The following is a 15,148-nucleotide window of genomic DNA, read 5'->3' as shown; positions in this document are numbered from 1 at the left end:
AATTTTCATGAAGCAAATTTTCAGGTGCAAACTTTCATGACATTTTAAAGTGTGTAGATAAATTTTAGAAGGAATATACTGTCCAAATAAATTATAGCATGCAAAAAAATTGTAGAAGGATGTTGTCTATACTGAGGCTTTTAATGATGTTATTGATAATGGCACTTCTTACTTGTAATACTAATTTATAAGCATTTTGTTTTGGTGACAAGACATAATGCAAGATATAAGAAATACTTTTTGGCATATGTGAAATGTCACTGAAGCAAACCACTTGCAGAATACTTCTAGCATTTGTAGCTGTACTGTGGTAATTGTCCATGGACACAGTATGTGTTCCTCCATGTAAATTCTATATACCTTGTGCTTCGGTAATACGTGCAGATTGTCACCTTGCATTTAGGACATAATAGTAGGCACGTGCAGTTTTTGCAGAGAAGCTAGAAGGAATTCTAACTATACTATTCTAACTTGTTTGTTTAGTCTTACCATTTGTTGATTTAAAAACTGTCAGAGAGTAATAGACCTTACTCTAAAACAAGGATAAAAAGATCATTACCCCTCTCACCACTTCTTCTGAGCTCTAAATTGCAGGTCTCATGCTATCCTTTTTCTATAGAGTGGCATAGATGAGTATCAGAACACTTCGATCCTTGCAGCGTGTATTCCTATGAGAATTATCAGCTATCGTTTTACTGCTGATAAAAGAAAGGGGAACAAAGTAACAAAGTAACTCTACCTAGTACCCCACAGCACTATTGAAGCCCTCCAGGACTAGCACTGCAGTCAGTCATTGCATCTTCATGAGCCTCGGTTTATTGCCTTAGTGTGAGGGGAAGATGGCATTCTATTTGGGGACACTGAAATAGGATTAAGTATCACAGCAAATAGTAATGAAAAAATATCTGGTTATTACTAAGATGCTGATGCTCTGATTTTCTCTTTAACTTTGAAGGTAATCATGACAGTAGCAGAGGATCTGTTGTGTTCTGCTTCTCAAAACAGTCGCATTTCACTGCAGCGAACTCAGGCTGGATGGCTGTTGATATCTGCCCTCATGACATTAGGTAGTACCTTTCTACAATTTTTCTTAAACTACATTTTGTTCTCTGTTCTGTCTCTGACTTTAGCTCTTTTAATGTTTCTTTTAATTTACCACTGCAAAATAATTCTAAAAAAATAAATTATTGTTTGGAATCTTTAGAAAAACTTTCTAAAATAAAAATGTAATTTCTTTCAAATTTGCTATTGATTCGTTGGGAGCAATGTCTGAAAAAGTGACTGAGTAGGGCCTGTTATTAATTAAATGCAGAAGATAAATTTCAAAGTCAATATAACCAAAAGTCTTTGTGGTCATGAAGAATTACACTGATACTTTTCAACATCTATCTCAGCAGAAAATGAGCTAATCATTTTTATTTCCCTCTTGTCAGGCATTTCTCATATTTATTAGTGGTCACATTATTGGCTGTGATCACTAAATTACTAATTGAAGAATGTATTTTATCTGTTTTGTTCACATTGTTAAGGCACCATTCATGTTTTCAGTGCTTACTTCTGCCCAACAGCTCCCAGTTTTTTCTTAGATTAGGGAAAACACACCTTGTGCATTAACCTATTACAAAAGTTTGCTTTTCTGAATATCACTGTTGCTTATTACATCTCTTTTATGATGGTGATCCACAGGGTCTGTACTTTGTAAAACAGAGACTATAGTTGGCTCGGTGACACACTAGTAAATGTGTCAGTGAGTATGTAGTTATGTATGAAAATGGAGTGCCAAGACAGTAGACATTGAGAAATTACATATGAGAAGGCTGAGAAAATAGCATAAAGTTTTGTTCACAGCTGTAAAGATTTTGTGAATATAGAAAAAAGGACCAAAGAGAAAATTTAATTTTATTAATCCTTACATTGCTGTGACAACCATCAACATTTACAGGTCCTGCAGTTGTCCAGCACCATCTGCCACGAATCCTGTTACTGTGGAAGTGCATCTTTCCATCATCTCCTAAAGACCTAGAAATAGAGAAGACACGAGGAGATTCATTTACCTGGCAAGTAACACTGGAAGGTCGTGCTGGTGCTCTCTGTGGTAAGTGGGATTTACTGTGTCTTTATCTGCATATTTGTAGTTGGGCTGTTTGTTTATTTTTTCCTTTGGAAAGAACACGGATCCTGCATATTGTTTGTTTCACTGGATGGTAAGAGATGTATTCACTCCCCAACATACGTGCTTCTACATATATATATAAAAATATATACATGTGTTTCATTTTTGTAAAAAACAGACAAAAATAACCCAAGAGGGTTTTTCCTCTTTTTCTTCTAATCAGCTGGTTTCCAAGCAGTAAATGATATCAGGAAGGTTGCTTCTTTTCTCTTGTTTAACATACATATCACAGTAATGAATGAAGACCCAGATCAGGAATGTGCTCTGTTGTTTATACAGTCTATTATATTTGGTAAATAGCAGTTCTGTTTCCTAACATGTAACTTTCTGTAAGCAAAATAGAATTGGTGAGTCAGTCAAACACATTTGTGAGAGTGGGAAGACTGAAGTAAAAACTGCAGTAAGGAAGTTGAAATTCTCAGCCAGTAAAGAGTACTGTGTATTTGGCTACTGTCTGGTGGGTTGCATTTTTTCATCATGAAATACTATGAATTTGGGTTTCCAAGAGATGACTCTGGTGATCTTCAAACACTTAATGTGTTTCAGTTATGTACTCTAGAGTACTGAAGGGTTCTTTGCATTGCAGATATGTGAACCCTAGTATAGTGATCATCACTCTCACTCACTATTAAAATTTATTGGAAAGCATGGAATTCCATAGCAATTTCATTTTTTAAGTAACCTAAACAATTTAAATATTTATTTTTTTCTTTTGGAAATCTGTATATTCTCTAGGTGCATCTGTAAATATAATGAAAAATACTACTGCACATATAAGTTGTTTCCTAAAGTACAGTAATTAAGCTGAATTTAAATAGAAAACTTGCAGAGTGAGCAGCAGATCATCTGATCATCATCCTTCTCCCATTTTTTTTATTATTATTATGAGGTTGAGTTATATCCCATAACTCAATTCATAACAAAAAGCAAAAAATGCTTGCATTATATATGCAATTAAAAGTCCAGATATGAATGTCCAAGCTGAGACACCAAAACAGTGTATCTGTCATTACAACTCCTTTAATTTGAGATTTTTATCAGTTTCTTAAATTATTGGTGAAAATATTTTAGAATTTTTTTGCATGCTTTCTTCTGCTTCTAGGTTATTAGTGAGGTAATAATGTGATTACTTCACTATTGTGATTTTTTTTCTTCTAGATCTCTCACACTAAGTAAGTTAAAATCCAATTCCTTTTCTAGCTATCAAAAGCTTTGTTTCCCACTGCGCTGGCCTTCTTACGGATGAAGTTGTTCAGAGGCTTCTTCCTCCTCTCCCAAGTGCTGTTGATTTATTGACGCAGTAAGTATGGGTATAAAACTGTTAAATGAGATTCTGGCTTTGAAAAGCTACAGAGCAATCTTCTTGTATTTAATTTTAGTGCACTTTCTAAAGAACTTTCCTCTCAAGGCACGAAAATTACAGAATTTAGCTGTAAAGCTGAAGACTATAGCTGGCATAATAATGTATCTTACAGATTCCAGTATCATGTAAAAAAAAGCTAGGGAAGAAATTATTGTATGGTTTTGTTAAGTTAGTGGTTTTATTCTGCTTTTTAAATCAAACATACACATTTGTGTTTACGCATGGTAGTTTTTTATAAAATAAAAAACAATTCAAGAATATGCTTGGACAAAAAGTTCTAGACATGGGCATTTTTTATATTTAGATTCAGAACTAAGCGGGAAAGGATTTTATACTTTTTAAACTTTTGCCTTAAGAATATGTAGTGATTTAATGTATTTGAGTTCTAAACTCTTTAACTTATAGAGATACATCTATAAAAAGGTTAGTTGTAATAAATTTAGGTACAATCAAAGGAAATAGAAAACCTTGTTTATTTCTCTAGCGTTAAATAAAAATAATGATTGGGAATGGAGAACAGATACTCTGTCAGAACATGTGAAATACATTGTTTTGCTTTTACTATTGGTAATGCAAATCAAAACTGTACTTATGTATGATTTTAGAAGCATTCAGTAGAGTGGTACAAATTAAACCAGAGTGTTGCATAATGTTTAAAGTCTTTAACATCTCTGATGTGCTTTTTATATTTTAAGGCTTTCTTCAATATACAAATCATATGGAAATTCTTTAAAAACACCATCAACAGTTTACAGACATAAACTTTATGAATTACTAGCAGTATTGCCTCCAAAGACCTATGAAGGTATGTATTTCCTTACAAAGAGAAATGCATTAAAAATAACACGGGCTTGGTTTTAAGTTTTTGTTCAACATATATTCCACTAGCAAGAGTTAGTTCCACCATTTCTAATAAACAAATGTTATTCCTTCTGTTTAAATATGATGAAATTGTAGTGAATTCACTACTGTGGTTTTGAAAAACTAGTGTTCATGATCATCTTTTTTTCCCCCCTCTCCTATTACAAATACAGATTTTTGTACTATGTTTAGTTGAAACTTGAAGGCAGACAACCTTGCAATTTGAAGCTATTTGAAGAATTTACTTTCTTTGATGCCTGTTTTGCTTTCCATTGAATCCCAAACCCAAAGGTGTAATCTTAGTATAAACCAATTGCATATAGTCCATTGAAAAAATGTAATTTAATTGCTTCAAGTAGACTTATATATTACAGATGTAGTAATCTGATCCTGTGCAGATTGTGGGTAATGAGTTTGTATTTAAAAGTAAAATTGCAACAAAATGTGGGGATAAGACTTACTTTCCTGTAGCAGAACATAACTAGCAATATTTAAAATCTAATCCTCTAATCCAGTAACTATGCACTGTAGGTACACGGGTCTCACAGTTCAGCTAAAACATTAAATACCTTTGTCTGCTTTAAATTGTTTGCCATAGAGTACTGTATGGACTGAAATAAGGAATCGGAGTGGTTTTGACAGTTGTAAAGAGAAGTACAGGGTATTTCATCAGGACAGAGAGAATATGGGCAAGCCAGGCACTGAACTGGCTCTATCTTCTGTATCATGGAGGGAATCCTTACTCAAATAGTATGCTCCATCTAGTGGTAACTGCTAAGTGAATCTTCATAAGAACAAACTCCTGACCTTTGCCATAAAGCAGTTGTTGTGTTACAAGTCTGTGTGTAACTCTTGAAGCATAGCGTATAATCATTTCTGACTTGGGCTTAAAGACTGAAAGTGATGTCTCTATCCCTTATAGCAAGTTATTTCTTTTGTTCTTTTGTTACAGGGACAATGTTTTACAGAATACAGATATTTGGGTGTGGGTAGGTTTGGCGGTTTCTTGGTGGATTTGGGATTTTTGCGTATGGTCTAACATAACTGAAAAATACGTTGTGTTTTACATTGTGGCCTGCAAAGCCTGACTTCCATGAGAGAGCATCCTAGCTGAGGATGCTGCATTCTAGAGCCAATACATAAAGAAGAAGCTTAAAAGATTTGTTATAAATGTGATCACACCTCTGAAATCTTTGTAAATAGGTTTAGAATCAAAACAGTAATTTGATAGATGTAGCCTCAGAATTATCCGCCTGTTTGTAATACAGCAATATGAGAGTGGGGGAAGAATGGAAATGCATGTATTACCAGAGCTTATTTTCAAGGTCTGTTACATATTTTAGCATCTAAATATGCATACTTTAAAAATGAAAAAAAAAAAACCAACAACAAAAAACCAACCAAACAAAAAAACCAAAACAATTTTTTATGGTAAAGCTTGAAACACTGTTTTTCCCATATTGTTTCCAGTATGACAGTTCCATGCAGAAACTGTATCTCTTTGCAAATATACTAGGATTTAAAAAAAAAAAAAATGGGAAAAAGAATATATTTATGGAACCTAGGATGCTTTTTTTGCTGTGGAATTTTAGTTTTATTATTAGGAAGAATATTAGGAGTGTTGCACAGCCTGGCACATTTTGCACAGCTCAGAGCAACACACTGAATGAGAAGCTTAAACCAGTTCATGGTTTCATTTTTTCTTTTCATTTTCTTCGATCTAGGTACTGAGCCAGAGGCTAGAAACCTGCAAGTTATTTCTTTTTGAGAAAGAGTAGTGATGGAACATACACTAGGGGTTGTAACTCAAGGTTTTAGTATTTGCAAATAATGTGTAAAGCTTGCTTTCTTTAGCACAAGAGGAACAAAACAAAATACTCAGCAAAATAAACAGTTGAAAATAGGTTCTTTGTTCATAGCTCCAAGCATCTTCCTCTATTCAAACCTTTAGATTCCTGAGGCCTGAATTTCTGGGACTTGTTTAGGCTCTGCTTGATCCTTTCCTGCTCTCTTTCTGCGTCTCTCACGTTTCTCTTACTGCTTTCCGTTATCGCTGAAAATCAGTATCTGCTCAAAGAGCAGAATTTTATGAAGGCTTAGTGTGAGTATACATGAGTAGCAGCTGATTTTTTGTGTTATTTTAGCAGTGACACATAGGAGGAGAATGTATTAGGTTAAATTGAACATCAGTGAAAGACATTTAACATGTTTTAGTTGCTGCCTTCCATCATCTCTGAACATTTAAGACTTTGCAATTTAGCTGATCCAAAATGTGAACTTGTTAAGCTGGAAAAAGCTGGTTCTGTTTCTAAGATGATGATTCATATTTGTGAACATTTTCATGTGTCATTAGTTTTGGATTATAATGTGCTCATGTTTTTGAGGCTAAAACGTTTATTTCCTGTGAGATAATCTAAAAATTTTATTATTATAATGTCCAATTTAAGAATTTCACACAAATAATTTCAGTAGGCTGAATTTTGATTATTAGATTTATTGATGTTTTCTGTGGTCTGAAATTACTGTGTTTTTCAGAGAACTCATTAGGGTTCTTTTCATTTTTAAGCTTTTTGTGCTTGTTATGTTCTACTGTCTAAACCATAAAATTGAATACAAGCATTCACTTTCTTAATAGGACAAGATGAATAGCTAGAATGCTGGAACAGCAGTCTGGCTCAAAATTTTTAACTGCTTTACATTGGGATAATATTATTTGACATGTTGAGAGTGGCCAAGTCTCTAGGACTAAAATAAATGTTAATTGGGTTAAAAATTGCTGAGTGTCTCCATTAAATTTTATTTGAACAGTTGTTTTCGTAGGAAGGGGCTTTTTTTTTTTTTTTTTTAAATTGTCATCCATGATGATTAACAAAAGAGCAGTTTCTACTTGTTGGATTTTATTACTGTGGTTTTTTTAAAGGCTCAGTTTATGTCCCTTTCACACACTACCTGTGCATCTTGGAATATATGCGATACTGCCAACCTTTTGCACTTAGGTTCGAGTTAAGCATTTCGGGAAAAATTACATATTTGCTAATTAGTCAGGGAGGCAGGCAAAGCAACAGATGCCTGCAAGAGAGAGAAGCTGATGGGGGCAGGAGTCGGGGGGATAGAGGTGGGGAAGCCAGCTTTCTCAGAACAAACTCAAGATCCAGGAAGGATAAAATAGCTGTTTGCAGCTACCAGCTCCAACTAGACAAACAGTTCTGCTTGTGCCCATACGAGGTGCTGAAAACTGTGTTGTCCCACTTTTTGGAACTTCAGCGTGTTGAAAAATTATAAGCATCTGTAGTGCAAACAGGTAATTGTGTTATCATCTAATAAAACTGAATGCAAGGAGCTGGATATGTGGAGTCAAGCCCTGCTTAATGCTGGTATTTCCCAGTTCATGAAGACTTGACTTTGCAATCTTAATGCTCTGGAGGTAATTTTTTGTGAAATATTTGCATAAAGACTCTGTACATTCTTCGAGATCAGTTCTGCAGTGTTTTTCAGTATAACTTACCAGATAAGCCAGACCTTTCTCATCACTTGTGGTTCAGCACTGGAAATGTTTTCTCACAACAGGGATTATTTTAATAACCTGAAATAGTCTGACTCGGAATGCCTAATGTTGTTTATGTATAATGTGCAGTCTTGCCTGAAATTTTATGTACAAAAATATGTGAAAGTTTTAACTACCAGTGTAAATTACCATAATGTAACTTAGAGTAAATTCCTCATGCTTTGCTTTTTGAGTGCAAACTCCTGAAATAGGGGAGTACGTTCTGCAGCTTTTGGTTATTTATCAAACTTATGGACATTTAAAATTACATCTGCTTGCCAAATCCAAGTATTCCTGTGTGGTTACGTAATACATTCCACAGCATTAATTTTCAGGAAAGAGAAGAAAATATGGCTGTGCTTGTAACTGCCTTTTTTCCTGTACTTTAATTGTAAATGTAACTAACTTAACTGGAATAGCAGCTGTATGGCATTATGCCTTCTGTAGAGGTAGAGCTCTTTGTTCAGCTTCTAGATTGCTGTATGTGCTTGTTATCTTAGGTGGTGCTCTGTTGTTTCCCCTGTACCAAGAGTGTTCTGCAGTTAACCATTTAAAGATTTAAGAAACATGTTAGATGGATGTTGCTCTTTGAGTATAAATAACTTGTTCCCACAGTTGCTTTTGGCAAGTAATTAACCAAAAATGTTGAGTGTTTTTTTCCTTTAATTTGAAGGAAGCTTCTCTGCTGTTCTGAAGGAATTAGTGGCTGATTTGACTGTCCCAGATAGCCAGATTGATGCCTCTACATTCTTGCTTCCACCCCTTTGTCATGAGAACGATCTCCTTTTACTTGGTCCCTTACTGCAGGAGACTGACCACCGATTTATCGAAGAGCAGGTACTCTTTGATCCAGTTTAATGGTATTATATTTTCATACAGTTCTAATTATTTGGGTCAGTGCTGGTTTTGACTTGGTCAGAAGTATGGCTATCGCTTTTTTCCTTCTTGCAGCTTCTTTTAGGTAACAGCATAGCTGGTGGCAGCCTGGAGTATGACCCTTACTCAGTTTATGAGAAAGTTGCAAAAGGTGATTCAGTACCTAAACCACTACCTCCCGTGTTGTCTGTTATCAGTGCAGCAACTCGTCTTTTTGGAGTTATGTTTTCCCATGTGGCAGAATCTCACAGGTAAAGTAGTAACTATAACTGCTGGGGAATTTGGGAGATGCAAAGAGATGTTCACAGTCTTTGAGACTGAACACAGAAGAAAACAAATCTGAAAAAATAATGAATTGTTTAAGTGGATTCTGTAAACCATCTGAGTAATACAATTCAGACTAACAGTACTCAACTCTGTTTAAAATTACAATGAAAAGGTACATCCAGCAAGAGGTTACTGTGATTATAATAAATGTTGTTAACAAAGAAAAATAATGTTTTGTTTCAATAAATAGATCAAAACAGAAGCTATTTTAAGAGATATTACACAATTATTATAGTGCTTAATGCATAATTACTAAATGCCTTAGAACCAAAGAAGGACAAAAGGAATAGGAAGCTGCAGTAAAATTCAAGTGTTATTCTGCCTTGTTCTTTATAAAAAGTGGATGGTAAGAAACAAGAGTGTGTGTCTCAGCACATTTCTCTTGAGGTACAAGAATACTTGAAAGGGATCAGAGACTTCTCTTGGTTTTATGTATATGTAACTTCCTACTGTGCACATGGCATTTTCGTTTGTTTCACATTTAGAAGCACATGCATAGTTGAGGCATTAAATTCCTCAATATTTTTGCATGCTGTTGCTTATTCTGTGTGCTGCTGGTAATTTTATTGAATGCAGCATTAGAGCAAAGCAATTATTTTAAAATTAAACAGCTTAATATTTTCAAAGCCAACTGTAGTTAGACCTCAGATCATGATCATTATGGACAGTGATGGTTTTGTCATTTCTCGTGAGGGAGAAGTGCTTAGCATGCGAGTCCTGAGTCTTGATGTCTTCACTGCTGAGAATGCTCAGGATTTAGTGTAATTCTGAGGCAGCTGTTTGTATATGAGCATACCTGCTAATAAAATTGCCATACACTTTGTGATACATTCTTCTGACTTGCATTTACTTCCTTATTCTGTCTTCAGTGACTGCTTTTTTTTTTGGTGGTTTTTTTCTGTTTGTCTGGGCTTTTTACCCCTACTGTCACCAGGTTGCTGGTAGGTTTTTCTTCCCTGTTTGTCAAGACCTGAACTAATTGCTGCAGATAATTGCATTTTCCTTTTGTTCTTCTTTTCCCAATTCCTTTCTCAATTGTAAGTCTAAATGCATCATTCCCATATACAGTTCCTTTTAATAACATCTGAATAATATTATTCAGTGTAAGTGATTATCTGTAAATACATATGTTATAAAGAAACAAAGGCAAAAAAATCATGTTCATAGAGTAATTATCTATTCTAATACAGAAAACTAAAAATTTTTGTAGGAGACAGGGATGCCAGTTGAAGGAAAATGCCCGAGTAAGGATAATAGATTTGTTCCACCTCTTTCTATAATATATAGGCTTTGTTGTGTGTGTTAGAATAAAATAAAAAGTCATTATTTGTTTCCTTAATTTTTAATTCTGTGGTTTCTTTTCTGTTTTTGTTTAAGGCTCCAGGTGTTAGAACAGTTGTTGAATTCCATAAAGCAAACAAAAGGATCACGGCAACAAATAGTACATCTAAATGTTGTGTCAGCCTTTTCTATTTCTTTAAAGGTAAATCTCCTCTCTCTCTCTCCTTTTGTTTCTCTCCTCTCTCTCTCCTTTTGTTTCTCTCCTCTCTCTCTCCTTTTGTTTCTCTCCTTTGTTTTCCTCTCTGTCTTGTACTGTAAAACATGGCATCTGGTGGTCCAAATATGTCTAAACAGAAGTTCTTGTTTTGGTTAATAGTCAAGGTGAAGATCAGTCCTGTTTTCTGTGATAAACATATTGTTTCATGATGTCACATGTTTCTTAAGTGCTGAAGAGTCATAGTTTCATTTTTCCCTTTTTGTAAAGTTAAAGGGTTAGGGAAACCCATTCTAGTACACTGTAGTATACTGTCGTCCATACTAGTGTCATTCAAACAGGAGAGAGATGGAAAAAAATTGTGTCATTTCTGTCACTATCATCGTCTCTTTCATATTTCTTACTGTATAAATAAAAAAGTTATGATTGGTAATCTCGTAACTATCTGCCATCTGTTGCTTTTCCCTGATGCTGTATTTGTGTTTTCCTCTGTTCACGTGCAGTTTTCATTCTTCCTTTCTTAGGCTTTCTTCAAACTAAGGCAAAATGTTTGCAGAATAGGCAAGACCTTTCATTGTACGATATTTGCATTTGGGGCATGTTTGCTATGCAGTCCAGATAAGTGCTGTAGCTTTTGCTCATACTCAGCTTTTTTACAGACTGGGATTTTTCTTTGTGTCATTATTCTGTTTTCACTGGTGTTCTTCTTGATATTATTTTCTGAATTTTGTGCTAGTGTGTTGGTTTATTGGGTTCTGCTGCAATCTATCCAATATTTCTTAAAATCAGAATGTTGATATTATAATGTTACATTATTACATACACTTACATGGAGTTAGACTTCTAGCAGCAAATAAAGATAAGAGGAATTCCTCAGATAAAAGGGGAAGGAAATCAAATTACTTCTGCAGGTCTTGTAATTTTTGCATGACTGACAGAAAACCACTTTCTGATGACTATACTGTCTTGCTGTTTAATATATTTAATATCTATTTTTAGCACTTGGCTAACTGCAAGGGAAATTTAGGTCCAGAAGAAGTTAGAAGGTCTGCCCTGACATTGGTAATGGGTGCCTTGGAAAGCAATAACCCACTCCTAAGATGTGCTGCTGCAGAGTGTTTGGCCAGATTGGCACAGGTGGTTTCTGACAGTGCCTTCACTGCTGGATTAGCACAAGTCAGTTTTGACAAGTAAGTTAAAAAAAAGTGTGGTAAGTTATTGGTTGAGTTTATAAAAATGTTTGAGAAATCTGCCTGGCCCCTGTTACGATAATAATTTTTAAAAGCTGGTTTCCTTCATGGATTTGATGTCACTTCAGAAATCAACAGGCAAAAGCACTGTCTGACTTTTGCATGTATTCCTTTGTTTTCCTAATCTTTAAGAAGATTGTTTGACTAAGCATATAGAGTTTCAAGTAAATTAAATAGTCTGCTGTTCTAACAACATCTTTATCTAAAATATTTTTGGTGCTTCCTTCAGATAAGAGATGATAAACGAACTTAGACTTCTGGCAGTCTAACAGAGTCTAATGAAGTATTTTTCTGATTATAATTCCATTTCTAGATGTGCCTATTTACATAGTATTAGTCTTGGTGATTACACTAACAGCTTTCTTTCCTTGTAATTAATAGGTTAAAATCTGCTAGGGATGTGGTATCAAGAACAGGTCATTCTTTGGCTCTGGGATGTCTGTATAGGTACCTAGGAGGAATAGGTTCTACTCAGCACCTGAATGCATGTGTTGGAATCCTTTATACTTTATCTCAGGACAGTACTTCTCCTGATGTACAGGTACTTGTCACTTATCTAAAAAATACAATGTTACAAATTAACTGATTTATATTCTGGAGTTTAAGCTTTTCTTGTAAGAATAACACTTCACAACTCTTAGGCATACCTCCCAGGTGATGGCTGGGGCGGGAAAGACAATCAAAACCATAGCCCCTGCTCGTAATCCACCTTCCAAGCAAGAACTATGATGAGATATGGGAGGTTCTTATTTAATGATCAGTTAGGCTGATAAGGCTAAGATATGCTGGCTTGAAAAACATATCTGATGTTTTAGGAATTGATTCATTTCACATTCACCTGTGTCTTGACCTTGACTAGATAGTACCTAGGCTTTTTTGTTCATGTCGGTTTTTGTCCCTGCTATGATGTTTACCTCGCAGCATTTCTTTGTTGAAGGGTTGTCTAGTAAATAACAGGGATTTGTTGCCTGAATGCTGTAGAACTTGGTCAACATACTTCCTTGACTAAGGCAAGATGTTTTGAAGACTAATTCAAATTACTTCTCTGTGACTAAAACTCTCATCTATCAGAATAGCTTTAAGAGACATTGAGTGTATTCCATGTAATTATCTAAATCTCAGTTAAAAAAAATTGCCTAAGCTTTATCTGCAATGTCTTTACAGAGAGAACAACTGTATGTTGACATGAAACAGATGTAGGTATTGGTGCAAAGTAACTGAGACTAAACCAATAAGTTGTTTCAGAAACTCCACTGTGTTTTTTCATAATTCTCTTGTTCCTGCACATGGAATTACAAGAAATTTTACCAAGAGTAGAATATATTTGAGGAACAATAATCACTATTAAATTGATTTATTATTAGATTATTTATTTTAAATTAACAATGACAAGTGTAAAATAGTTCTTTTCTTGCAGAACATACAGTTCCTTGTAAAATATTCAAAATGTCTTATTAAGCATCAGGTTCTTAAAGTTTCTTTCTATAACCTCTCCATTTGTCCCTTTGGAACCTGAAATTGCAACTTTTGTTAGTTAGTTACAGTTAGAATTTCACTTAAACTATCAAATTTTTAAAAGATGTTTATTCTATCATATAGACATTACATGAATGCTTCTCTTACTTACAGGCATGGGCACTACACTCTCTGTCACTGGTAGTAGATTTAGCTGGCCCCTTGTATCATGTGCATGTGGAACCTACCTTATCTCTTGTTCTCATGTTGTTGTTGACTGTGCCTCCTGCTTATGCTGAAGTTCACCAAAGCCTTGGTCGCTGTTTAAATGCACTTATTACCACACTGGGCCCAGAGCTGCAAGGTATGCAACATACAACAGTGTCGGTTTGGTTTGGTTTAGCCACAAAGCTGCTAAACATTGTTTGAATGTGTAATTAAAGTTTTATAACAAATAAGTGCGTGCTAAGTTTGCCCCACCTGGTTTTAAGATAGTATTTCACAGGCCATGACTTTATGCAGTCAAGATGACATGACTGCTAGTTTTCCAAAAATAGTGTCTCTTTTTGACATCTTTTCCTTTGTTTGAACTGGTTCTCCAAGCCTTGCCTTGGGCTGAAAATTCTTATATTTAGCATGAAAGCAGAGGTATTCATATTTCAAGAGTTAGGAGTCTATGTCTTAGTTATGATGCAGACATTTAAAATTTGCATCTAAATCAGCTTTTAGATACTGAAATTTCTAGAGAGCAGTGTGACCATTACTCATTGATACCAGAATATAACAGATACAGAAATTTTCATTCAAGAGAATGAGAGTTATGGATGGCTTGAGAAAAAGACAGGTTATCGTGTTTCGAGAAAAAAAAACACATGATGTGTTAAAAACAGAAAACAAAAACCATTTTTCTTCTGAATATAGGCAGCAGTACATCAGTTTCAGCCTTAAGAACTTCCTGCCTCCTGGGCTGTGCAGTGATGCAGGATAATCCCGACTGCCTTGTTCAGGCTCAAGCCATCTCTTGCCTTCAGCAGCTTCACATGTTTGCTCCTCGACATGTCAACTTGTCTAGCCTTGTAAGCTGCCTATGTGTGAGTATATGTTTATTTGTCTATAACCTTGTATTTTAAAACAGTTTGTTCAGAAGCACTTAAGAAATGCAGATAGGTCTTTAAGCAGAAAAACTGATTATTGTATAAGGGTGAGTGAGGTGTTTCATATCCTCCTACAGGCAAGTATTCTCTGGTTTTTTTCAGTATTTTCCCCAGTTTCTGCTTCTGCTTTACAAGATGAGCACATTCTGTAGAAATCTTGGCCTTCTGGAGCTGCTTGCTAGTACATTCTGCTGCTCTTATTAAGGCCAGTTGTCTGGCAGGGTATACTATCAATTAGAACTTTGTGCTGGATTTTTACCGGGTATTTTATGTTGACCAGTTTTTTCCCTCTGCTGCTTTTTATGTCTTACGTGAAGGATTGATTAAAAAAAACCTGTATGTACTAATTACTGAGAATTGTTTTGTTGGGGTTTGTTTTTTCATGATGGCGAAAAATTGTAAAATTATCTATTTTGTAATCTTGTAGCACTAATGCTTCAGCGTACAGACTTCTTGGCAGTCAGTATAAAAATTTCTGACACTTAAATAAGTAACAGTCAAACTAGGTCTTCAGTAAAAATAAACAAAAGTATTTTTCAGCTCTATTTTACAAAAGAGATGGGGGGTTGTTTGTTTGCTGGGAGTTTTTGTTTGTTTTTTTCCCCAAAAAATCTCTCTTTCTTTGAATATCAGCTGTTCTGAAGTACTTA

At 34.9% G+C, this 15,148-nt stretch overlaps 1 protein-coding gene across 4 annotated transcripts in view; it reads left to right on the top strand.

The window, feature by feature from the left end:
* HEATR5A (HEAT repeat containing 5A) overlaps nucleotides 1–15,148 on the top strand; it is a 78,120-nt gene that overhangs the window by 38,943 nt on the left and 24,029 nt on the right. For all 4 annotated transcript variants that reach the window (XM_040602345.1, XM_040602342.1, XM_040602343.1 and 1 more), the window contains 11 exons: nucleotides 956–1,067; nucleotides 1,943–2,095; nucleotides 3,374–3,473; nucleotides 4,232–4,341; nucleotides 8,615–8,778; nucleotides 8,893–9,068; nucleotides 10,522–10,627; nucleotides 11,639–11,829; nucleotides 12,271–12,430; nucleotides 13,519–13,708; nucleotides 14,266–14,435. In XM_040602345.1, the coding sequence (XP_040458279.1) occupies nucleotides 956–1,067; nucleotides 1,943–2,095; nucleotides 3,374–3,473; nucleotides 4,232–4,341; nucleotides 8,615–8,778; nucleotides 8,893–9,068; nucleotides 10,522–10,627; nucleotides 11,639–11,829; nucleotides 12,271–12,430; nucleotides 13,519–13,708; nucleotides 14,266–14,435 (1,632 nt within the window). The remainder of the gene's footprint in view (nucleotides 1–955; nucleotides 1,068–1,942; nucleotides 2,096–3,373; nucleotides 3,474–4,231; nucleotides 4,342–8,614; nucleotides 8,779–8,892; nucleotides 9,069–10,521; nucleotides 10,628–11,638; nucleotides 11,830–12,270; nucleotides 12,431–13,518; nucleotides 13,709–14,265; nucleotides 14,436–15,148) is intronic.

This window comes from Falco naumanni, chromosome 7 (assembly GCF_017639655.2).
Source record: "Falco naumanni isolate bFalNau1 chromosome 7, bFalNau1.pat, whole genome shotgun sequence".
Lineage (NCBI taxonomy): Eukaryota > Metazoa > Chordata > Aves > Falconiformes > Falconidae > Falco > Falco naumanni.
The sequence above is the reverse complement of the archived record's forward strand: the minus strand, read 5'-3'. Positions and strand labels throughout refer to the sequence as shown.